The 24,963-nt window shown below is 55.2% G+C and overlaps 1 protein-coding gene across 6 annotated transcripts; it reads left to right on the top strand.

Annotated features, from left to right (window-relative positions):
* The first annotated feature begins 1,106 nt into the window (after positions 1–1,106).
* NADK (NAD kinase) lies at positions 1,107–24,798 on the top strand. 6 transcript variants are annotated; one of them, XM_055419362.2, is made up of 13 exons: positions 1,326–1,776; positions 2,272–2,355; positions 10,210–10,431; positions 11,928–12,011; positions 15,105–15,234; positions 15,482–15,590; positions 15,704–15,789; positions 16,657–16,759; positions 17,112–17,266; positions 17,418–17,517; positions 17,594–17,751; positions 18,331–18,413; positions 18,841–20,564. In XM_055419362.2, the coding sequence occupies exons 3-13, from the start codon at positions 10,259–10,261 to the stop codon at positions 19,019–19,021; spliced, it is 1,362 nt and encodes a 453-aa protein (XP_055275337.1). In that variant the 5' UTR covers positions 1,326–1,776; positions 2,272–2,355; positions 10,210–10,258; the 3' UTR covers positions 19,022–20,564. The 6 variants fall into 6 exon arrangements, with proteins under 6 accessions (XP_055275334.2, XP_055275337.1, XP_055275336.1 ...); XM_055419359.2 differs by lacking the exons at positions 1,326–1,776; positions 2,272–2,355 and adding an exon at positions 1,107–1,300; XM_055419361.2 differs by lacking the exon at positions 2,272–2,355.
* Positions 24,799–24,963: the final 165 nt, after the last annotated feature.

Below are 24,963 nucleotides of genomic sequence, written 5' to 3'. Positions count from 1 at the left end.
GCTTTTCTTTTCTGTGGGTGTGGCTGGGGGGGTCACTTTGAGGAAGTGGTTGGGTTTACAAAATAACCAGATATGGGGAAGTTTGGAGCCTGAGAAATCCCCCCCAAATTCCTGCCATCCTTGCCCCTCTTGCCATTCACCCTTGATGACCCCATGGTCCCGTGGTCATGTAAGAGGTGTCCTTTGCTGTGCCCAGGTGTGTTCAAGGTCTCTGAATACAGGGCCAAGAGTTCCCAGCCAGAGAAGATGTCAGCAGCAGGTATGGAGATGCAGAAATTTAGAGGCCAGGCTGCTGCAAAGGACCTCGTTGTCTGCACACGGCCTGGGCTAGGTGCTCTGTCCAGGAGGCTTAGGGGGAGAGGAAATAGGTGGCTCACCCAGGTGCTCACCCTGCATCATAGCATCCAGGAGCCCAGCACACCACTGGGACACTTGACTCACTTTCCTGGTGGTGGGTAACCTGTCAATTCAGTAAGACTTGGATAACCCACCATGCCTGAACTTGGGGGTGCAGGAGAGCAATTCCCTCTTGGCTCCTTCCTCCCTCCTCTGTAGGTCCTCCAGTGAGGAAGCACAGTGTTGGCAGGTCACCCTTGAGGGGCCCCGCTTGAGACCTTGCCCAGAGTCCCTCAGGTCCAGGGGCTGTGCAAGGACCCGCCAGGCTGCTTGGTGTGGGCCAGGCCCACGACGGCAGGACCAGGCTGCTGCCTCCACCTGTGCCCTGTGCTGGCAGCCAAGGGGCGCAGTTCTATCCCAAAGTACTTTCCTTCTAAGCAGTGGTTAAGGAGGCCGCGGCGGGTAGTGTCACCACTCGCTGGGCCACAGACAGCCCACCGGTAGGGATGCAGGAGAGGCAGGGGGCCCGGGTTGGCGAACGTGCTTAGGACACAGCGAGGTGAGTGGGCACCCAGGGTAGACCTGAGGCCCCCGCTCCTACCCAGAGGGCAACCCCTAGCTCGCGCGCACTCTGCCAACAGTCTACCCAAACCAGGCCTCGGTCCCGCCCCCTCTCCGGGTCCAGCGTCAAAGCGGGCCTCGCCACGTGCGAGGGGGTGGGACGACAGCGTAGCGCATGCGTAGGGCACCGGGCGCGCATGCGCGGAGCGCGCGTGCGCACTGGCGGCGCGGCGGCATTGCTCCTCGGCGGGCCGGCTGGCCGTGGGGCCGGAGGCGGCCATGGGGCAGGGGGCGGCCGCGGCTCCAGGGGCTGGCTAGTGACGGCGAGCGGCAGCGGGGCGCCGGGACCCGCGGGTGCGGCCTGGCGAGGAGACGGCCCCGCAGGCGCCCGGGGCAGCGAACGGTGAGCGCGCGTCCTCTCGGCCCGGCCCTCTGCCCGGGGTCGTGGGGTCGGAGTCGTGGGGGCGGGGCTTGAACGACCCTGCCCACTGGCTGGCCACACCCTGCCCCGGGCGCCGGCGCAGGTGTCCGGGTGGCCGGACCTCGACCCCCGCGACCGCCCTGTGAACGAGGTGGCGGGCCCGGCCCTCACGCGGGGAGGTCAGTTAGGGTCCACGTCGCGGTATTCATCCTCGGAAAGCGCCTCTGTGCTCAGAACCCAGTGCCCAGCCGACGACCCCTGAGGCCGGCGGCTGGCCCGCCTGAGCCGGTCTCTCTGCCTCTGCGTCCGGGGCGCTCTGGTTCTCGTGGAGCCTCCTCACCCGCCGCGGATCGGGCCTGAGCCCAGGCGTACGCACTTCCTGCTGGACGGCGCCCTGGGCTTTGGCCGTGACCTTTGCCCCGTTGCGGAAACTCGAGGACAAGGACAGGGACCCGCAGGTGCGGCTGGCGGGCTACGGCCCTGGGGCTCGGGTGCCCAGCTGTTCTGGGCCTGTCATTCAGGTGGGCGTGGGATGGGCCAGAGTCGGCTCCGGGGGTGGAAGGGGCACCCCGGGCCGGGCTGGTAGGGAGGCCGGGTTCACCCGCAGGATGACGGGAGGGGTGGGTTCTCTGCGGGGGCTGCGGGCCACCCCACAGGCGCTGACCGACAGGACATGGGGCCCAGTCCTGCCGGCGGGGCTGCCGGCTCGTCGTTTGCTAGGTCTCCCCGACCCACGGTCGCACAGCCCCGAGTTCAGTGCGTGGGGCCGGGCAAATGGGTGTGTAGACTGTTGGTGAAAAGAGGAACTGGGTGAAGGTGGCCCAGAGGTGGGCTGTTGTTCAGGGAGCCAGGTGTGCAAATACTTGCTTCAGCCCAAGAGCGTGCTCTCCCGGGGGAGGGGTCTGCCAGCCTGGAGCCCCCCTCGTCTCTGATCCTGTTCTTTCGCCCACCAGGCTCTGCTCCTCTGCGGCCCTGTTCTGTCAGGTCCTGGCCAGCACTGGGCATCACCTACCGGCGGGAGAGGGGAGATTTAATAGGTACCTTTTACCGCCTCAGTGTTAAGGAGGGATAAACTTTGCTTTTTCATTCAGTATTTCAGCAGGTGTATGTTGAGAGCTCGCACTGGGCATCATGTTGTTATGTTTATATTTGTGTGTGTGACTTTTCCTTACAGGTATCACAGTGTGTCTGCTTTCCTTCTGGGGAAGTTCTTTATCTTGGTTGTTATGCTCCAACACTTTTCTGTTAAAACTTCCCAGTGCAGATGTTTTTTGAAAATGAACTGAAATAATACTAGACTCCCAGAAAGTTGTGAAAAACAGTACAGAGGAACTCCTGCACTTACCCCACATCCGTGGCACAGTGACGTGAACCCTGGCACCTCCGTCACACCCCTTACTGGGGTTCACCACTTTCCCAGGGCACAGCTGTGTGGCCGCCACCACAGACTCAGAGTTGGTGTCCCCTAGGGAGCCCACCCCAGGCTCCCCACACTCCCTGGCCACCAGTGATCTGTTCTCCATGAGCTTGTGTTTTGTCATTTCAAGAAAGTTGTGTAAGGGACTTCCTTGGTGGTCCAGTGCTTAGGACTCTGAGCTTCCACTTCACGGGGCCTTGGTGGAGAACTAAGATCGCACATGCTGCATGGTATGCCCCCAAAAAGAAAGAAAGAAAATGAAAAGCAAGTTGTGTAAATGGGAACGTTTATCATGTGACCTTCCTCACCCTGCAGTCAGCCTGGGAGTCACCCAGCTGGTTTCTGAGTCCACGTCTACTCCCTCTGATGGCCGGGCCCGCTCACCAGTGGGGACGCTTGGACTGTCTCTGGGGTTTGGCTACTGCAAACAAAAAACGGCTGTGAATGTTGAGGTGCAGGTTTTTCTGTGAGCATCAGTGTTTCTCCGGGGTAAATGCCCAGGTGCACTTGCTAGGCTGTCTGTTTAGTTTTTATAAGAAGGCGTCAGCCCTTTCCAGAGTGTCTGAACGTGTTCTGGTCCTGGGTGGTGTGTGAGCAGGTGTTTCTCTGCGACCTCTCCAGCGCTGAGTTGTTTGGCTGTTCTGGTCAGTGTGCAGTGGCATCTCATTGTGGTTTTCGTTCCTTCTGGCCCATCGCATGGAGCATCTTTTCACCTGCTGCTTTACCATGGGCGCATCTCATCTGTCCGGTCATCTCTTGTCCACTTTCTAATTGGACTGTTATTTACTGTTGAATTTTGATAGTTTTTGCTATATTATAGGTACAGATTTTCTGTTGGATATCTAGTTTGAAAATATTTTCTGTCTATAGCTTGATTTTTTTTTTTTTTTTTGCTTTCTTAACAGGGTCTTCCACAGAGCAAGTTTCTAAGAAACCCAGTTTACCAATTTTTATATCTTTGATGAAGTGTACTTTTTATATCATGTACAAAAAAATTCTGTCTAACTTTAGGTCCCCAAAACTTTCTCCTATGTTTTATTTACTTGTGTATTTATTCATGCCCATGCCATGTGGCTTGCTGGACCTTAGATCCCTGACCATAGATCAAGCCTGTGCCCTCAGCAGTGAAAGCTTGCAGCCCTAACCACTGGACCACCAGAGAATCCTCTCTTCTGTATTTTATTATGAAGGCTTTCTAGTTTATGTGGAGTTAATTTTTGTGTCAGGTGTGAAGGTTAGGCTGAGGTTTACTTTTTTTACCTATAGATGTGAATGACTCCAGCACCTTTTGTCTTTCCTTCCTTCCTTGAACTGCTTGTGTACATTTGTCAAAAATTAATTGAGTGTGTTTGTGTGGTTGTGTTTCTGGGCTCTCTCTTCTCCATTGACTTGTATCTGCCCTCCCCTGAGACCACAGTCTTGACTATTACAGCTAAAGAGAAGTCTTCAGAGACACTCATCTCTCTTTATCCTTCTTTAAAAAAAAAGTCTTAGTATGTTTGCTTTTTCCACATATATTTTAGAATAAACTTGGCCGTATCTACCAAGAAATCTTGCTGGGATTTGTGTAGAAATCACACTAACCCTGTAGATTGATGTGGGGAGAACTGACATCTCTGCTGCATGGAGTCTTCTGATCCATGATTAAGGGCGTCTCTCAGTTATATCTTTTTTGATTTCTTTCATTAGAGTGTTTAAAATACATTGAGCATACAAGTCCTCTGTGTATTTTGTTATATTTCATCCAGGTAGTTTTCAGTGACTGTAGATGATACTGTCTCTAACTTCAGACTCTCCCTTCTTTGCCTGTTGCTGTGACTCAGACATGCAGAACTGTGCTGATTAAGGGTGGTCAGAACAGACATCCTTGCCTGGCTCCCAGTCTTATGTATTCACCATCAAGTTAATAGTAGCGGTAACTTTTTTGTAGGTGCTCCTTACCCAGCTGAAGAAGTTACCCTTGATTCCTAATTGCTAAGAATTTTTACCACCATTGGGTGTTGAATTTTTTCCACTTTCTTGCCCATCAGTTGGTGTGTGTGATGGGTTACACTGACTGAGCCAGCCTTGTGTTCCTGGAATACACCCCACTTGGTGTCAATCGATCCTTTTTAAACATTCTGTGTTGTGTCTGCATTGAGGATGCGTCAAATAACACATTACGCTGCGAGTCAGTGCAATGTAATTCTTAAACTGCACGCTGAGAGTCAGTGCAATGTAATTCTTAAACTGCAAGTAGAAGCTGAGACAGCATCACTGGCATACTAAGCTGCAGAAGAAATGACATTTCAGCACTTGTTCCAGGGTCGGTTGAGAGGCTGTTGGAGAGATTTGGACCTGGTCAATGAGCAGTTCAGAAGGTCCTGCACTGCTTGTAGGTGGAGGTCCCTGGTGGGGGTCGGGGCAGCATTTGAAACATTGTTAACAGACATAAATTCATCTCAGCCATTTAGATGAGAATTACTTTGAAGAATGGTTTATTCTTTTGAATGAATATATTGCCCATAATAGCAAACAAAGTATGTAAAAATCCAATGATTATTTAATCAGTTATAAGACTTTTGAAAATTTTAGCATCGCAGGATTTAATTACTTCATTGTCTATTTTCTCAGGATTATAGTAATCTAACTAGATAGTTACATCTGTGATAGAATTTTCCACACCCTCCTAGGATTACTGCATCTTTGTCCATACCTTCTCAGGATTGTACTACTATAACGATAGTTATTTCTGTGTTTACTTGGGGTGGTAGAGTTTTCCACACACCCCTAGGATTACTGCATCACCTGCAGGCTCATCTGGCTTTAAGGCAGGCTGGTGACTCAGATGGTAAAGAATCTGCCTGCAATGTGGAAGACCTGGGTTCGATCCCTGGGTTGGGAAGATCTCCTGGAGAAGGGAACAGCTACCCACTCCAGTATTCTGGCCTGGAGAATTCCATGGAGGAGCCTGGCAGCCTATAGTCCATCGGGTCGCAAAGAGTCAGACAGGACTGAGCAACTTTAACTTTTCACTTTGCTGGCAAGCAGGTTTCAGTTTCTTACAGCTGGTGCAGCGCCAGGATAGTGGTCTTCATGTTCTTTTTGGCCAGGATTCTGATATCACTGCCTATAATCATTGTCTCTTGATCTTACGTGTTATAGGAGCCTGGGGTGTGTGCCCTGAGAGAACCTTATTGTCATTCAGGAGGGGCTACGTCAAAGGCCTCTTTTCCAGAACATGAGGCGGGAAGGGTCCTCTCTCCTCCCAGGACCCTGGGCCTTTCTGCTGGGTCGCGTCGTCTGTGTCACTGAGGTCATGCCAGGGGCCCAGACACCAGCTCTGCCCTCCTCACTGTGTCACCTTAGACTTCAGTCTCCTGGACACCCCCACGCAGCTTCTTGCGAGGGCAAGTCAGGCAGTTTGAGTCAAGTATTTGGACAGGCCCCGGCAGTGTGGGCGCTGGTTCTGCTTGCTGGTCATCCTGGCCTGGAATGAATGTTCATACTTCCGCACTGTGATCCTGGCCTCCCTGGCCTGCTCTTCCCTGTGGCTGATCATCCTACGCCAGGGTAAGCGTCCACACTCCTACACTGTGACAGCTATTCTTTATGTTATTGTTGTTCAGTGGCTAAGTCATATCTGACTCTGTGACCCCATGGACTACCGAATGCCAGGTTCTTCTGTCCTCTACTGTCTCCCGGAGTTTGCCCAGATTCATGTTCACTGAGTTGGTAATGCTATCCAACCATCTCATCCTCTGCAACCCCCTTTTCCAGGTCTCAGAGTGAAGCCACTACCAGGCCTCTTAGTAACAGCTTAAAGCAAGTTTTTTGTTTTTTTTAAAACAATATTTCCTCTTAAAGTTGTGAATTCATGGTCCATCACAGCAGTTTGTGGGGTCCTCGTGGGGGTTAAGTGATATACATGAGTGAGGCAGTCAGGGCAGGGCCAGCACAAAGGCAAGCAGTGAGGTTAGTGATTGCGTTTTTATCTTTGCAGTTTTTACTGAAACGAGGGAAATGTGTACATAGCTTTTGTATATTAACTGAGCCCAAACCTGCCTTCTTGTATTTCTTGCAAATTTGTCCTGTGTCCTTTCAGGCATCATGACCTTTCTGTGTAGCCAAACTTGTGAACTCACTCTGCGCCTTCCCTACCCTACAGCTGGTGGTCTTGTCCTCCTCCCCCAGCACTTGGTGCCGCCTCGGGCTCTCCGTCCCAGCACCCTAGCACTCTTGTGTTCTCCACTAAGCGTTTGAGAATTCCCCCAGACTCTTATCCAGACCATCCATTTGGTGTGCCCTAGGTTCAGTCCTGAGAGCCTGTCTGGTTCTATGGTTGTCAGTGTTACCGTGTGCTGACAGAGCCCAGCCCCACATGTCCCTGAGCTCTAGGCTTGAACTGTTAGCTGCCAGCACGTCATCGCCCCTTGGCCAGTAGTGATCATGTGAAGTCAGGCCCGAGAGATGCAGAGTTTCTGCAGCGTCCCTCCTCAGGCTGCGAGGAAGTCAGATCTCTGTGAAGAGGAACTCCACAGCAGGTGGTGGTCAGGGTTGCGGAGAAAAGGAACTGGGCACCAGTGGGTAGGAGCGGGAGGTACAGGTGTTCTCTGGAGCAGGTGGCATCTGAGCACAGATCCGAGGGACGGTCATGTCATGGGTGAGGTGTCTTGACAAGTCGTGTGGCCATGCTTTCTTTTCTGTTGGGTAAATGTCTCAGAGTGGAAGGGCTGTAGCAGATGGTGGAACCATGCTTAATTAACATTTTAAGAAACCGCCAAACTGTTTTCCAAACTGGTTGCCCCATTTTCATTCCACCAGCACTGTCTGAGGGTTCCATTCCCCCCTCAGGCTCTGTGACACTTGGCGTGGTCAGTTTTCTTACATTTTAGCCATTCTCCAAAGGTGTGAGATGATGTCTCCTGGTTTTAATTTGCATTTGTCCAGTGATTAAGGATGTTGAGCATCTTTTCATGTGCTTTTCAAGATGCAATCAATGTATCTGGAGAAGTTGCCCAAAGTTGGTATCTTTTGCCTGTTTTTTAATTGAGTTGTTTTCTTACTAAGCCTTAAGAATTCTTTATATATTTTGGAAGCAAGTCCTGTGTCATATATATATTTAGCAAGTATTTTTTTGTCAATCTTATATTTTCATTAAGATTTTTATCAGCTCATATTTTCATTTTCCTAATAGTGTCTTATGAAGGGTACAAGATTTAAATTTCAGTGAAATTCAGTTTGTCAGGTTTTAAACTTTGTATTTTTTGTATCCTAGATTTTCTCTAGTGCTTTTTTTTTTGAAAGTTTTATAGCTTTTATTCTTACATTTAGGTGTATGATCTATCAGGAGCCGACCTTTGCCACCTTGTGGAGAGAACTGAACTTCATAGTGTTAGGTGTGGCTGTGAAGTTACCTGGAACGGTCTGGAGGAAAGGTCGTCCTCTCCCTGTTGACTCTGCTCGGCGCCTCTGGGGAGCCCCTGGCTGTTGTCTGTCCTTTGTGTAGTCTCTGTGTCAGTGCCACGCAGTCTGGCCGCAGCAGCTTTATAACAGGTCATCAGACCAGCCAGCATTAGTCCTCCAACAGGGCTTTTTTTTTTTTGCGCTATTCTCGGTCCTTTTAAGTTTCCAGTTTCCAGCTGAATTTTAGAATCAGTTTGTTACTTCTGATAGAAAAGGCTGGGCTTGGGAAGAATTGAGATCTTAACAATATTGTGTTCTCTGGTCTATGAACATGGTGTGTCTCTCCACTGACTCGTTTCCTCTCAGTTCTGTCCACGGTGCTTTAAAAGTGAGGGAGAGCTGACACACGACTCTCAGTTACATGAAACCTAGTGATTCAGTATTTGTGTGTGTGGTGAAGTGACCACCACAGTAAGTCTGCCACCATGTTTAACCGCCAGGCTTTTTTCTCATGGGAACTTTGAAGACCTCCCCTCTCAGCACCTTTCAAATAAGCACAGCAGCATCGCTGACTGGAATCACCATGGTGCGTGCTACACTCTGACTGACTGACTTTACAACTGGAAGTAGGGCTCACTCTCCTTTGGCCAACTACATCCCTACATGTCTTATATCTTAGTGCTACTGTAAGTGGTATGTTTAAGCTTTAGTTTCTTTCTTTTATTTTTCTTCTTTTTTTGGCCGCATCACAAAGCTTGTGGGATCTTAGTTCCCTGACCAGGGATCGAACCTGGGCCCTGGCAGTGAAAACACAGAGCCATCTGGGACCACCCTGGCTCAGGAGCTTTTAATGACTACTGGAGCCTTTGGTCTGGGTCTGGTGTGGGAATTAGTATTTCACAAGCTTCTGATGTGATTGTAAAGTACAGGTGGAGGCAGGGGACTCAGGGACCCTCACCTTTAACCTCATTGTAGAGGCCCTGGGCTTCTCTGTGGCCCCTGCACTGTCCCTTCTGATGCCGGCACCTGCCTTGTGGTCCTGCCCCATTCCTCTCCCTTGTCCTTAGGGCGTCATGAGCCATGAGGCAGCCTGAGCTCCTGGGCCTTTCTGGGCGCGGGGGACGGGCTGGTCCCATGGCCTCAGCAGCAAGGCCAGGCCTCTCCCGTTAGTCAGCGGTTTCCTAAGAAAATGACCTTTTAGCCCAAATTCTCAGAGTGTAGCTCTTTCCACCGTCATCCAAACTGGCTTCTTCATGTGGTTTTTGCCCAAGCTCTGCTCTGCTCTTTCTACTTGTCAGTGCTCTGGTTTCTGCTGTATTTCTGTTGCTTCTCTTAGGCTTGTTTGATTCCTGCTCCGGCTCTCTGACTAGGCCTTGGCTGCTGACCACTATTCTTAAGGACCTGGGGACAGCTTGGTGGGCGTGTGGACCTGGCCTGCATTCCCTCTTTGCTGTAACATCACGTGGGTCCGGATGGGCACGTGGACCGGGCTCACACTCCCTCTTGGCTGCAGCGTCACATGGGTATGGGTGCAGTTGTGAGCCCTCAGTGGCTTAGGAGGAAGTTGAGATGTTTCCAGGTGGTTGAGGACTGTTGTTTTGTGTCTGCTTCTATCTTTTACTGCTTTACTTCATGTGGTTGGGAGATGAAGCTTTTGGATATTGAAGTTTTCTTTGAGGACCAAATAAGTCAGTTTGGGCAAGTGTTTCATTGGCACTGGAGGAAAGTGTGGCTTTGTTTGCAGGACAAGGGTGCAGTGTGTGCTCATGGTTGGTCTTCAGTCGTGCTCACCCAGACTCTTCTGGGTGAGAGGTACCGCATGACCATTAATTCTCTCATCAAAGTCCCAGCATGTGGCTGCGTGCTAGGCTGCTGGTTGTTTCCTCACTCTTGGACTCCCAGCCCTTCAGGATTCATGGAAAACCACAGGTAGATTCTGGAGTTGTTAAGTGCCTTTGGGACGAAAACAGACTTCCCAGACTGGGTAGGCTGGACTTCAGCCATTTTCCCTGATGAGGGGTATAGGTGTGTGTGTACATTGCTTTACTTTATTTTATTGAAATAATAATATTTATTTTATTAAATCAAGGCGTCCTGGGTTTTCGGGCCAAAGTCCTCCACATCCATCAATTGCAGAAATGGAACAAGAAAAAGTCAACGGGAACAAGGAGCCGAGTGCAGAGGCATCCTCGTACCGCTGTTCCGCGTGCCATGGGGACGAGGACTGGGGCCCAGGCCACCCACTCCGGGGCCGTGCCAAGTCCCGCAGTCTCTCGGCTGCGCCTGTCCTGGCCAGCGCCCGTGAGTTCAGGTACTGGCCTCCTGGGCCTATGGGGGAACTCAGGAAGCAGGAGGGGGTTGTGCTGGCTGGCATGGCCTCCCAGAGGGCACTCCCAGCCGACCCCACCACAGTAGTGCCCATCCTCACTGTGGAGGCTGAGGTGTGGGGGTGCCGCCCAGTGTGGCCCCAGGGCACACAGTGGGGGGTGGGGAAGCTGTGCCAGCCTCGGTCATGTGAACGTCACTCAAGTCCAGGGCGAAGCTGTCCTAGCCAGCACTGCCATGGGTGCAGGGCCTGAGAATGAGAGAAGCTTCCAAAGAGCTGTGTCACTCTCCTGTATCAGAGTCCGAGTGGGCGGGAGGGTGACCTTGGCTGCCGGCTCTCCGGGGTGGGGTGTTCCCGCCCTTTCCCTTCAGAGAACGTTGAACTTGGTGCAGTGGCAGCAGTTCAGAGGTGGCTGCTCTCAAAGGTTGACTGTGATGCAGACTTAGAGAAACCTGCTGTGAACAACATTTCCCCAGAGGCCAGGCCATGGCCCATGGCTGCTCCTGCATGTTCTTGAGCTGGGAAGTTGGGGGAGCCCTTGACCAGATCCACTCTCCCGGGCTCGGCTACCCCTCACAAGACCATAGGAAATCTGCCTTGTCTGTGTGGGGATTTGGCGTTTGTTGAGCCTTGAGATAGGCAGAGACGAAAGCAAGTTTGTCATCTGTGTTTGGCTGTTTTTGTTCCAGTGTTTTTGGTGCAGGAAGGGACCATGAGGGTACCTCCCTGTGGTCCAGTGGGGAGGTGGCATACATCCCTGGTCAGGGAACTATAATCCCACAAGTCATGTGGTGTGGCCAAAAATTTTAAAAAAATAACCAAAGGGACCACAAAGCCTCTGGAGCTGGCACTCTTCGTGAGGGTGGACACACCTCTGCCCTGTCTCCGTGGGGCATCCACAGGGCTCCCAAGGACCAGTGCTGGACCCTGAGGGGAGGACAGGGAAGGCCACCGAGCGGTGTCGTCCCTAGGACGTGTGCTGGCCATGGTGCCCTGTGATTCAGTTGTGGCTGGAAATGCTAAGCCGCTCAAGTGCTGTCTTCTTCGTTGATAGTACAACTCAGAATGGGCATTTGGTTAGAACCTAGACAGCTGGGGGGTGGTGTCTGAGGTCTTGATTCCCACGGATGAGCCCAACAACTGGTCCTCAGGTAGACTTGCCTGGACAAGAATTCAGAGCCGCAGGCCCGCGCCCCATGGTACATCCCCTTGTTCTAGGGTGGGGCCCGGGTGCCTGCCCTGGTTTGGGTCCATTGTTGTAAGGAGTTTCTGGGCGCCCCCTCTGAGGGCAGTGCCACAGCATGTGGCCCTCAGAGCGGCTCTGGGGATCAGGTGAGTGTTCTGGGACCATTGCTCGGGTGCTGACAGATGGCAGTGCTCAGACTGTTGGAGTGAAGATGGCAGAGAATCTGAGAGCCAGTGCCTCATCTGCATGCGTGTCTCTCAGCGACTGAGGGCCTGCCCTGCGTCCTCTCCCACAGGAGGACCCGCTCTCTGCACGGGCCGTGCCCAGTGACCACGTTTGGACCAAAGGCCTGCGTGCTGCAGAATCCCCAGACCATCATGTGAGTCAGTGGTGGGGCTCCACTGGGATGGGGAGCTACGGGAGGTTCTGATGCTCCAGGGAGCAGGGCATGGGCCTGGCAGCCACATGGCAATGTCCCCGACTCCCAAGGGTGAGAAGGTGGTGGGGCCTGCTCCTTGGGCCATAGGAGTTTCAACAGGAAAAACTCAAGGAGAAAAATAATGTATTGCACGCTGATACATTTGGTGACTCACGTGTGTTTCTCTTCATTACTATTGAATGCAGAGATGTCAGTTGGTGTTTTTTGAAAATCTGAGTTAACTTGTTTGAGTCCTGCCTTGTGGGCATGGCTTTTTTTTTTTTTTTTTTAAGATAAGCCCTGCATTTTAGCAACAGCCGCCACCTGAGAAACTAGTTTAAAACTAAGCAGTTTGGGTTGTTTCACAGACGCTTAGACCTAGGCTGTCTTCTCCACCTGTCCAGCGCCGCCTCCTAGCACTGGACACTGCCAAGGAGGGGCCGTCGTTGTCTGTTGGCTCTGTGTGGTCTGTCTCGGGGAGAACACACGCAAATGGCTCCAGCCACCAGAGCTTGGTGAGGAAGCAGCAGAATTCCAACTACCTCTGCTGTCAGGCCTGGTGGTGGGCTGCCCACTGCATGGACCATCTGTGCCCCCTCTTCGGGGGAGCTGTGGAGGGTTGACTTCTCTTGGGGGCAGGCCAAGGGCCACACCCAGCACAGCAGCCACACTGGCAGCTGGCCCCCAAACCCCTCGCCTGTCTGCACCCTGCTGTGTGCCCGCCCTTTGTGGCCTTCGCTGGCTGCCCAGACCCCTCCCTGCGTCCCAGCCTTTCACTGCCATGCCCTCTGCGTCACTTACAGCCTGGCCTCAGCGCACCCTGGTAGCCCTTGGCCATCCAACCATAACTGGCTGTTGCCGCCCTGCCCAGCCCACAGCAGCACAGGTGTGTGTGCTTTGCCCTCACAGGCCTTGGGTGGGGTCTCAGGGCGGCATCTGAGCTGCTCCCCAAGGTCAGGTGGGGTTGTGGGGTGCTCCAAACAAAGGAGCAGGTGCCCCAGAAGTGTTGAGGGCTGAGCAAGCAACTTTCTCTGCCCCCTGGCCCTGGCTCAGCTCAGTCAGATGGGCTTAGCACCCTGGTAGGGTGGGATCCCTTCCCTGTCTGGTCCCTGCCCCTCCTACAGCCTGGCCAGAGGCAGGGGTTGTGTGCTAACCTGACTTCTCCCCTGACAGTGTAGAGGAGCTGATTACGAGTCTTATCTTCTACTTGGTTGTCTCATATCTCACCAATGAGTGCGTGTTTTCTGTTATGTTGAAACGTGTGGAATTACCAGCATCTGACGCCTTCGGCTTTTGAAACTGTGGCTCACATGGGTGTCTGGCCAAGCTGTCCAGCGCCCAGAGCCTCCTGGGAGGGGTCAGCATCCCTCTTTGCAGTGACCCAACAGGAAGTTGAGTGACCAGTTGGCGCCCAAGACCAAGCCGATGGTGCTACAGTGGCTCTGGCTGGGCGTGGCTGACTCACAGGTCTGGAGGGGCTCTGAGCCTCACCTGCCTAGTCAGTGTGGAGGGGGCTTCAACGTCTACCTCACCAACCAGGCAGACTTCCATCTGCCCTCCTTATAGGCCCAGGGCCAGGTGGAGTGACGAGAGGCCTGCAAGTGCCCGCCCTCCACGTGTAGGCCCCTCCCATGGGCCAAGCCTGTTCCGCAGCCCAGTGCTATTGTCTGCAGCTGGACAGGGCCCGTCCTGACCGCCCAGGGCGGCAGAGCTCAGTGGCCAGCTGGTGAGGAGCAGTTGTCTGAGGTCTGGCTGCTTCGCTGTTAGAAGCAATTGGACAAGAGGATGGTGTGAGCAGTAAGATCAAATACAGTTTGTTTGGTTTGAGTTTTCATTTTAGGAAGCTCTGCACTTGTTTGGTGAAGCCTTTAGCGAGTCACTTTTTTTGCTTTCAGTTTTGAGGAGACAGACAGCTGGGTTATGGTGCCAGTGCACACTTGGGGAGTCTTGGGGGGGCTGGGATGCATCGTACTCCTGCTGTTAGTGAAGCACGACTGAGATGCTGGGCACCCAGCACCACCCTCCACCAAGCTGCGCGTGTGACCCAGGCTGGCGGAGACTACGGCAGAGGGTCATGAGTGACCCCCTCCTTTGCAGAAACGCCTGGAGAGGGTGAGTGATGATCAGTCAGTTACAGCCTGCAGCCAGGGACCCACCACCTGTTTAGTGGTTCGCATCGTGGTGTGGAAAGTTGCTGGTGGGGCCATCAGGTTCTCAGGGAGGCACCGGTCATGGGGCATGATCTGGAGCAGGTGTCTCGGTTGGGGAACTTGCGTCAGAAGGGCCGTTCCCATGGCCTGCAGTCCTCAGGGCTGTTTCCCAACAGGCGGAGGTGCTGCCTGGGGGCCCGCCCCCACCTGAGGGCTCAGCCTCGGACACCCCTGCCCCTGGGGGAGGACCTGTTGCCCACAGACCGTACCAGGCCCTGCAGCACCAGTGACTGAGGCTGGGTGCCACGGGATTCTTGGAGCTGTTGTTGGCAGGCAGGCCCAGCTGACTTCTTTTGGGTTTTGTTTTTTAATTTTTTGAGGAGTTTTGGGTTCACAGCAAAAGTGAGAAGAAGGTGCAGAGCTCCCTGTTGCACTCCTCCTAGCCTCCGCACCACCATCATCCCCGAAGCCAGTGCATTTGTGACAGTGAACGTACACTGACGCGTCGTCGTCACCAGAGTCCTCATTCATATCAGGGTCCTGGACATGCATGGTGACATGTCCTCGCCGTTGAAATCACACGGCACAGTCTCACTGCTCCAGATCCCGCCACTGGCTTTAAAAGAGGCTTTTACTATAGAAGCAAAGGTCCACTGAGTTTTCCCTGTGGAGGTGAAGGTCCACTGAGTTGCTCACACAGTGGCGTGGACTGGGGTCAGCGGGAACCCCGTCTCTATTGGCTGATCTGGGTGCACATGGGACGTCCTCTGAGCAGGTTCCTGTGTGAGCCTTATCCCAAAGGAGCCTCAGGCAGGGGCACGGCCGGGCATGGGGAGGATCTCCATACTGGGCAGGTGCCAGCAGGTCAACCTGGGGCCCATGTGAGTAATCTCTCCCCTCAAAGGCACATCCAAGACCCGGCCAGCCAGCGGTTGACATGGAACAAGTCCCCAAAGAGTGTTCTCGTCATCAAGAAGATCCGGGACGCCAGCCTGCTGCAGCCCTTCAAGGAGCTCTGTGCGTACCTGATGGAGGTGAGTGGGGACGGGCTCCAGGCTCTCCTCCCATCCGTTCAAGTCAGGAGGCTTCGTAAGCCAGGTGCAGGAGCTTAGAAAGGTGTACTGTGAGCACAACAAAGGCACTTTGCATCCGAGAGACAGAGGAATCGTGCCTCTCTCCCCTGACCCCATCAGAAAAGCCTGAGACACAGAAGGAGACTTCTAGAAGACCGGGGCCCTGACCTGACTTCCTGGTGGGGCTGACGCCACCATGTCCTTCCAGGAGAACAACATGGTCGTGTATGTGGAGAAGAAGGTTTTGGAAGACCCTGCCCTCCTGAACGATGACCACTTCGGGCCAGTGAAGAGGAAGTTCTGCACCTTCAGAGAAGGCAAGTTGTCCCCGTGTGGCAGGGTGCTGCTCCCAACCCAGCGGGACCTCTGGTACCCCTGCCTCGCCCTGTGCCCAGCAGTTGGGGTGCTTGACGTCTCCTGTGTCTTCCAGATTACGATGACATCTCCAATCAGATCGACCTCATCATCTGCCTAGGGGGAGACGGGACCCTGCTATACGCCTCCTCCCTCTTCCAGGTGAGGCCCCAGTTGCCTGAGGCCATAGGGCTGCAGGCGATAGGACAGGGAACTGGGACTGCTATGGGTGCTGGAAGCTGTGCCACGCCAGCTGATGGCACATGAGGGCCCCGGGGCTGGGCTGGGAGGCGGGCGACCTCTGGGAGAGCTGGTGTGCGGGCTGAATGAGGGGGCCAAGAGTCAGGGGCAGGTGAGAGCAGCAGCCCCAGGCCAACTGGGAGGTGTGGTGGGGGAGGGACTGTGGAGGCTGCAGAAGGGATCTGCCAGGGAGGGACCTTGCCAGGGTGTGTTAGGGAGTCAGGCGGGCCCCCGAAGCGAAGCCCGGGAGTGGGAGGGAGCCAGTGGGGCAGGAGGGTGGAGTCCAATAGGGCCTGGGGCAGCAGTGGCTGGCAGAGGCCAAGGTTGAGGGTCCTGGGATGTCCCACCTGCTCAGAGCGCTCATTCTCCCTTGTGAGCCTTCTTGGCAGAAGTGACTGCAGGGCCACCTGGTGGGACCTGAGTCCCGCCCTAGGTTTCCTGCCCCAGCTGCCTGTGCTCTTCCCTGGCATCTCTATGGGGCTCACTGCCTTCCCAGTACTGCTGGGCATGGCCTCTGTGGGTCAGAACCCCCATGTCCTGCCCTGCCACGCCTTCCTGTCCTCTGTGGCCAGTGGTTGGTCCCCTTGACCCCATTTCTCGTCAGCTCTCCAGCTGCTCTTCTGACTCCCAGGCTTCTGGCTGACCCTGTGCCCTGTGTGTCAGCACCACCCCCCTCCCCCAACCCCCCAGCCCTCCCAGGGACTGTCCAGGCGCAGGTCCATCTGGGCTGGTGCTCGCGTGCCTTCCGCGTGGACTGGCCAGTGAGTGACCTGCCTCATTGGCTCGCAGGGTAGTGTGCCTCCAGTCATGGCATTCCATCTGGGCTCCCTGGGCTTCCTGACCCCCTTCAACTTCGAGAACTTTCAGTCACAAGTTACTCAGGTGATACAGGGTGAGTTGGAATGTTCCTGAGCCCGAGAGCAATTCCCATGTGGGATAGTCATCCTGCTTGGTTTCGGAGGTTTTTAATAATGCTGAGAGCAGTGCTGAGTGTTTGGGGCTCAGAGTGTTCTGATTCTGAGAGTCAGATGCTTTATCCTCACAGAGAGGAGCTGAAGCCACTACAGTTCATCTGCTGTCTGTGTTGGGTGGCAATGGATTGATTTCCACTAGAGCCCAGGGTGTCGCTCTCCATTTGTGTGAAGATGGGAGGGGGTCCCTGGTCGGGGGAGCGGGGAGCTCTTCTGTGGCATGACTGCCCCCACCTGCTGACTTCCCTGGGTGTGACCCCTGCTGGCCTGCAGGGAATGCAGCTGTTGTTCTCCGGAGCCGGCTGAAGGTCAGGGTCGTGAAAGAGCCCCGAGGGAAGAAGGTGGCCGTCCCCAATGGCATCAGCGAGAATGGGGTGCTGGCTGCAGGCCTGGACGTGGAGGTTGGGAAGCAGGCTGTGCAGTACCAGGTCTGTGGGCCTGCCCCTCCCCCATCAGGTGCCAGGCCTTGCCCTCTGGCAGGGGGTGCAGGGCAGGGGCTATGGGCTGGACCTCCTAGGGAGCCCGGGAGCAGCCCACATGCTGCCCTGCCTGCTCAGTGTGCCGTGGCCTCACCCCCAGGTCCTGAACGAGGTGGTAATCGACAGAGGCCCCTCCTCTTACCTGTCCAACGTGGACGTCTACCTGGATGGGCACCTCATCACCACAGTACAGGGCGATGGTAGGTGGGCATTGGGCCTGCCAGGGGGTGGGGCGTGGGGGCAGTGCCCAAGCCTGACCTGCAGCCTGTCCCACAGGCGTGATCGTCTCCACCCCGACGGGCAGCACAGCGTATGCGGCCGCCGCAGGGGCATCCATGATCCACCCCAACGTGCCCGCCATCATGGTCACGCCCATCTGCCCCCACTCGCTGTCCTTTCGGCCCATTGTGGTGCCCGCGGGGGTTGAGCTGAAGGTCAGAGCCCCCACCCTTGTCTGTTGGAGCCCTTGTGGGGCTGCCTGCCTGCCCTGCTGGGGGTGGGACAGACTTTGTCCACTCTGGCCTTTCATCATGTGTCCTGTGCCCCAGAGGGTCTGGTCGGCAGGGCAGGGCTCTCAGCCTGAATGGGTGGGGACAGCCTTGTGGTGGGAATGGGGTGGGGAGGCCCTCAGGCGATTAACTGCTGCTGTCTGGCACGTCCCTGGAGCCACATTCTGGTGTCTGACTGGCTTCACTGCCCTTCCACATCCACCTCTTCTTTCCCTGGCCCGAGCTCCCTGCTACAGGCCACCCCGGGCCAGCACATCCTTGGTGTGAACCTTCGCGGGCAGGGCTACGTCTGCCGGACACAGTTCCAGGCCTCTGTGCCCTGTGGCTGATGTCCACATAGTGCAGTGACTTCATGGCCTGGAGCTGACCTTGGCATGCTGTGGGCACTGTGTTGCCTGTGAGTTTACTCCTGGCCGGTGCTGTGCCCCAGGGTGGGGTCCATGGCACTTAGCTGTGCTCAGAATACATCTGAGCCCCCCACACATGTGCTGCTTGATCCTTCAGATCATGCTGTCACCAGAGGCAAGGAACACTGCATGGGTGTCTTTTGATGGACGAAAGAGACAGGAGATCCGCCACGGAGACAGGTGTGTGGACTGTGGGGTGCAGCGGCCAGGGCGGGTGGGCCTAGGGTGGCTGTAAGTTGTGGACCTCTGCCTGGGTGATGGCACCCTGCCAGCTGCACATGCTCCTCATCTTCCCACCGCCTTGCCCTGGGGGTCCCCTTCATGGACCTGGGTGGAGTGAGGTGGTCTACAGCTCTGTCCTGGGGGGCACAACAGCACCACTGAGCCCCTAGCCTGGCTGTCCTCAGGGCCAGACTGGAAAATGGCCAGGTGCCCGTGACACCAGAGGACATGGAGCCAGGTCACATGGCAGGTGGTGCAAGCAGAGCTGAGGTGGTCCACGCAGAGCTGAGGTGGTCCACCAGCCAGACTGTCTAGGGTCCTGCTCAGTGGGCGGCAAGGGGGCTCAGTTCCAGGAGAGGCCACATTCATCTCCTTTCTGCTGCAGCATTAGCATCACGACCTCTTGCTACCCCCTTCCCTCCATCTGCGTCCGTGACCCCGTGAGCGACTGGTTCGAGAGCCTGGCACAGTGTCTGCACTGGAATGTGCGGAAGAAGCAGGCCCACTTTCCGGAGGACGAGGAGGACGCGGATGAGGAGGGCAGGGAGGAGCAGGCGGGGAGCTAGGCCGGTGCCGTCTGTGCTCTGTGAATGTCACGGGCCCCGCGCCGCTTGTCTCTGGCCAGAGGAAGGGCCTGCAGTCTGCCTTGTGTCGACCAGATCAGTTGTTTTTAACATTTTAAATCTGACTTTTCTGCATTTCTCAACAAGCCAGTGAGCAGGCCACACAAGCTCTGAAGTCAGCCCAGGCACACCCACCAGGCAAGCGGTCAGAGCCCAGTCCAGTTGGAGATGGCTGAGCCAGGTGGTTATGGCTGAGCCGGGTGGTGGGCTCCTTGTGATTCCTTGTCAGGAAACTTCCACGAATCAGTCTATTGAAATTGAGAGGGGATCAGAATGAACAGGTCTATCCTATAGTCTTGAAAATAAACGTCTCACGGCCAAAAATCTCCCTTCAGCTTCACAACGTCCCTGAAAGCCACTTGGGGGAGTTTGTGCAGGAGCTGCTCCCCAGCTTGGCGTTCATCCTGAATCTGCCAGGCCTCCTGCCTCGGTCACCAGGCCTGGTCTTCTCCCTGCTTCCGGTTGATGCCGTGGCAGGCAGGGGTCGGACCACACACATTCCTTGGGAAGCAGGGGCGTGCCTCCCCACCCTGGAAAGTGTTTTCAATCCTGTGTCTACTTTTTAGAGATTCTTTTAAACTTTTCTGAGAGTGCTTACGTACAGATTTTTTTGTACACACTGTGAGATTTCTGCAGGAGGGTTTGTGCTGTGATGTGGGACCATTCTGTGCTGCCCAAGTGGCCATCTCGAGAGCTGGGTGGCTCTGCTCAGAGGGTCTGGCGCTTGGCGGGCTGGGGAGGTACTGCTGCTGCTCCTGCTTCTCGCCAGGGGCCTGACTTCGAGGGCACGTCTGTCATCCCAGCCCCTATGCCTCTCTCGCTGGCTGAGTGGCCACGTGGGGCTGGGCCCGCGTGGAGCCTGGCGAGGGTTGTGGTCAGTGGGCCTCTGGCTACTGGTGCCTCACAGGCGTCCTGGTTTTGAGTCGCTGAATTCCTTCTGAGCTGCGTTTTCACCTGTGAAATTAGCCAGAAAGGATGGAGGGCCTGTACTTTCTCGAACTCACTTTTGGAGGGCTGGGGGCCGGGAGGTTGAGCTCTGCCCATCTGGAACATGATGGTCTGATAGGAGGGCATCTGGGGTCTCCAGGGCTGGCCCTGCAGCCTGAGCACTGTGGCCACTGTTCACGTGTCTGTCGAGTGCTGTCCACCCGAGTGGCTGGGCAGCTCAGCCAGTGCTGGGATGGAGGTGGGCTCCTACCCTCTGCCCATGAGCTCCAGCACAGAGGGTGGATGGACCTCCAGGCCTCCCACAGGCTGAGGGGGTGACACCCCCAGCTTTAGGTCCAGAATAGTGGTCAGAACGCAGGTCACACATTCAGACAACAGAGCAGGTGCAGACCAAGTCCTGCAGAATGATGGGGAATGACCTAGGAAACTTTGGGTTTTTGAAGTAAATTCTTAATGTTAATATCTTGAAATTTGTTAAATGTTGAAAGCCTTATTACTATTTTCAGATTCTTTCAATAAACAGACTTGTTTAAAAATTGGGGTTTAGCGACAACTTTATTTGGTTCTTTGTAACCAACACTAAAACACGGAGGGGGTGGGCAGGCCTGGGGAGTCCAGATGCACTGAGGCTACCCCTGGCACACCTGTAGGGTGTGGAGGGGGTCACACTCCAGCAGCACCCCACCCGTCACATCCTGGGGACAGGCTTCCGGGCCTGTCCTGCAGGAGCCCAAGCTCTGAGCCAAGGGTGCCCCATGGAGGCCAGTGGGCGCATGGTCCCCTCTCTGGTTCTGGGCCTCCCCCTCTCAGGCTGGGCTTAGGCAGGGCCGGGCTTTGCCAAGAGCCTGAGCAGGTACTTTGGACGCAGACACAGCCTTGTGGGCTGGAGCCTGGGAGCAGTGCCACCCTGTGGGCACTGCTGTGAGGCCAGCACAGGATAGGTGCAGTGGGTGCCCCAGCAGTGGAGTGGCCCAGGGCCTGCCTGTTGGGGTCAGAGGCATGTGTGTGCGGTTGCCTCCCCGGCTTGCATCCAGGAGCAAATGGGAGCATGACCCCATCCAGCCCAGGAGTCTCAGTGCCTGTGAGGCCTCTGCTATCTCTTCTGCAGTGGGGATCGGTGGACAGCATGTCTGCCTGGAAGCCAGTATGTCCGCAGGCAGTGGGGTGGGCGTGCTGTCAGAGCCCGAGTTTCTATGGACTTAGCTGAGCATGCGTGGACCCCAGGCTGGGCCCTGCTGCTCCAGGAGCAGAGGGTCTACTTGAGGGCAGGAGTCAGCCCACTGGCTGGGGTCTCTGGACCGCAGGTGCAGGCTCTGTGGGCACAGGCACCACCTGCAGGGTCACCGTTCTTACCAAAGGCTGTTGATCTCTGAACCTTGACCTTCCAGGCTTTGTGGAGGACATGGAAGGGGGCGGGGAGCTGTAGACACAGAAGCCGCAGGATGGGAGGGCATTTATGTGGGCTCAGGCCTTTGGTCCCTCAGAGATTCCAATCGTCAGGGTGGTGGCCTTTCCTGGCCTGTTTGACCTCCTCCCGGGCCTCAGTGCTGGGCACCCACCCAGCCAATCTCCCTTCTCTCTCAGATTAGGCTCCACGTCCAGTAGTTCCTGCCCTGGGGCAGCCTGGGCCAGGCCTGTCCTTCTGAGGTTCCCACACCTGGGAGCCACTGGCAAGAAGGATGCTGGAAGTCTGCCAGGGTGCCAATTGGGAGGGGGAGCTGCTGTGGAGATGGAGGCCCTGTGGGGGCGGGGGGCCTGTCAAAGGATCCCAGAGAAGTTGGGAAGGAGGTGTTGGGGTACTTGAGTCACCACATCAGGGAGTTGGCCACTGTTGGCACATTTCACCTCAGAAGGGCCAGGCTGGAGCCTGGGCTGCGTCCAAACCAGGAAACACCAGAATATTTGCTGGAAGAAATGAGGTCAGGGTGGGTGAGGCCAAGGAGGGGGAGGAGCCCACAGAGGACACTCAGGGCTGGTCTGGGCACCCTATGGGGAGGGCCTCTTGCCCCCAGAAGCTCTGGACAGGCAGCCTTGGGGACAGATGCGCAGCCTGACCTCAGCTCAACTTCCTGGGAGTTTGGTGAGGCCCCTGGGTCCCCAGGACACTCCTAGACGCTGGTCTGAAGCCACAAGGGGGCCACCTGCAGCCCCCCGGTCTGGTGGGCAAATTTCAGATGTCCCCTCCCACCCCCATCGAGTTCAGAGGCTGAGCCCCAGGGTCAGGCCAAGGTAGGGGCTGTGGGGGGTCAGCCAGGGCAAGCGTCATGCCACTGGGCGTGTGTAAAGGCTCCCCAAAGGGCAGCCAAAGTGGTGCTGCCCCTGTCCAGTCAGGACGAGCCAGTGGCCCTAGCGGCTACGGCTGCCCCCACCTCCATATGCAAGGCACAGCACCCATACTAGATGGAAACCTGGCTCCCCAGGAGCAACTGGCTGAGGTGAGGGCCAGGATGGCAGGTGAGTGGACCCACAGGACCAGGGGCAGCATCCAGAAGGGCTGCTTGGCCATCCTGAGGGAGCGTCCCAGAGCCTGGAAGGAAATACCCAGGAAGGTACCGGAAGCCTCAACTCCCTATAGCCAAGTGACCTGGGGTGGCCAGGGTCCCGGCGCAGGCCCAGGCAGACCCCAGTAGGCTCACCTGATGGTGGGGTTCCCCCTCCAGGCCCTACCCGCTAGCTGGGTCTGAAGGCCCACACACTTGGGATGGTACTCAAGATCTGTGAAATCCTTTCCCAGAGGACCACGTCCTTGGATTCCCCCCACCCTCAGACACCCAAGGTGTGTCCCTGGTCTAAGTCTCCATCCCCTTCTGCCCTGGCAGCTCTGATGACCCCTCACTGCTGACCACTCCACCTGCCCTCCTCCAGAATATCTGATTAGGGGAGGCTAACAGAGGTGCCCCGGAGAAGGCAATGGCAAGCCACTCCAGTACTCTTGCCTAGAAAATCCCATGGATGGAGGAGCCTGGTAGGCTGCAGTCCGTGGGGTCGCTAAGGGTCAGACACGACTGAGCGACTTCACTTTCACTTTTCACTTTCACACATTGGAGAAGGAAATGGCAACCCACTCCAGTGTTCTTGCCTGGAGAATCCCAGGGACGGGGGAGCCTGGTGGGCTTCCGTCTATGGGGTCACACAGAGTCGGACACGACTGAAGTGACTTAGCAGCAGCAGCAGCAGCAACAGAGGTGCCCAGAAGCACCCCAAGGTGTGGTGAAGCCTAACGAATGTGGATGGTGTGCAGCACAGAGGCACCTTGAGGCCTCATGTGCAGCGATCGAAAATGGGCCTGGAAGCTACATCATGTGGGTCAGTGCTGGCAGTGGGTCTGGAGGTTCGGGGTGGAGGGCCCACACCCTTTCTCCCACCCGCCGATCACGACCCGGTTCTCAGGTCCCTGTGGGCTCCTGAGCCCAGGTCCACATCTGCTGCTATCTCATGTTTCCCTGGAAACATGGGCTCCTCTGGGCCCACCTGACTGTAGCCATCACTTCAGACCAAGATATGGATGTAGGTCAAGCCTGTGAGAGGGGGCAGCAAACCGGTTTGGCAGCAGGGAAGGACTCAGAGGGCCCAGCAGACACCAGCATGCCATGGGGACTGTGGGGGAAGCGGCTGTGCAAGATGTTTCAGGGAGCGGGGCTAGGGCACGGGGGTTGGCTAGGGCTCCTTCATAAGAACAACTTTCTAACAGGTACTGTATCTAACTTGCAAATAAGGAAACAGGCTGAAACAGCCATATTTGAAGCTGACAAGGGTGTGAAGAATCTTGGTCGGTCTGCTGTCTTTTACCCCAAATTCTACTTCTTGGAATCAAGTCAAAGGAATAAGTCGAAACTCCAGCAAATGTCGGTAAAACCACTCAGATCCTTGCTGTGGCTTCTCTGATACTGGAAGTCACACACGGCCCTTCACAGGCAGCAAAGCCATGTCTCCTGCAAACATTTAGAGAAGAATTATCTGAAAATTAATCAAGGGACACCTCAACTAAAATGGAGTTGTGTGGCCACAAGGTGGAAGTCCTCAGGCATGTACCCCCATGTCCACACAGAACCAGAGAGGAGGAGAGTGCCAGTACAGCCACCTCGCCGCCACCACCACCAGGCAGATCTCCCTGCCTGGCAACGGCTCAGCCAATGAGAAACCACCTTATTTAAACTCCAGTGTTTCCTCTAATGGACTTCTTGTTTATAACAACTTCCCTTCCTCCTCTATAAAAGAGTTTCCTCTCTGCTTTACCAGACTTGCATGTGGTTATCACAGTTGCATGTCCTGAGTTATAATTCTTTGCTGCTGCCAAGCAAACCTAAAAGAAAAGTGAAAGTCGCTCAGTCATGTCTGACTCTTTGCGACCCCATGGACTATACAGTCCATGGAATTCTCCAGGCCAGAATACTGGAGTGGGTAGCCTTTTCCTTCTCCAAGGGGTCTTCCCAACCCAGGGATCAAACTCAGGTCTCCCACATTGCAGGCAGATTCTTTTAACAGCTGACCCACATGGGAAACAAACCTGACTTTCTGGTAAAATAACTGGCTGTTTTTTTGCTTTGTTTTAGGTGAAAAATCATTAACAGGACAAAGAAACGGGGGCAGGATACAAACTCTGGAAATGTGACCATGGAACACAGACTTACTCCAGCAATGGTCGAAGGCCTGGGTAACACTGGCCTCTGTGCTCGAGTGGCCAGCCCAAGAGGGGAAAGTGACTTGGCACCCCGATGTCGTTTCAGAATTGTTAAAATGAACTGTCTCACATAAAATGTAAGAAAGACTCAGCTATAAAGTTTTTGCTACTTTTCATACAATTGCTTTTGAAATTATCTGACTACAAGTAACTCACTGACCAGCAACAACCAGTGCTGCTGGGCAGTCATCAAGCATCTCAAGAGTTTTGTGCAAAGTAGGAAAATCTACCCCATAAACTTGGTTCAGTGCCCTGA

The sequence above is a fragment of the Moschus berezovskii genome, chromosome 17, assembly GCF_049115385.1.
Source record: "Moschus berezovskii isolate FMDL1 chromosome 17, NW_MosBer_1.0, whole genome shotgun sequence".
NCBI classification, from domain to species: domain Eukaryota; kingdom Metazoa; phylum Chordata; class Mammalia; order Artiodactyla; family Moschidae; genus Moschus; species Moschus berezovskii.
Note: the sequence above shows the minus strand (reverse complement) of the source record. Positions and strands in the feature narration are given on the sequence as shown.

What these genes read in the sequence shown, in the direction of transcription:
- NADK (XM_055419359.2), top strand. Translation starts at nt 10,259, where the DNA reads ATGGAACAAGAAAAAGTCAACGGGAACAAGGAGCCGAGTGCAGAGGCA. An exon ending in CAGAATCCCCAGACCATCAT is followed by an intron (nt 12,012 to 15,104) that starts GTGAGTCAGTGG and finishes CTCCCCTCAAAG; the next exon opens with GCACATCCAAGACCCGGCCA. An exon ending in AGCAGGCTGTGCAGTACCAG is followed by an intron (nt 17,267 to 17,417) that starts GTCTGTGGGCCT and finishes CCTCACCCCCAG; the next exon opens with GTCCTGAACGAGGTGGTAAT.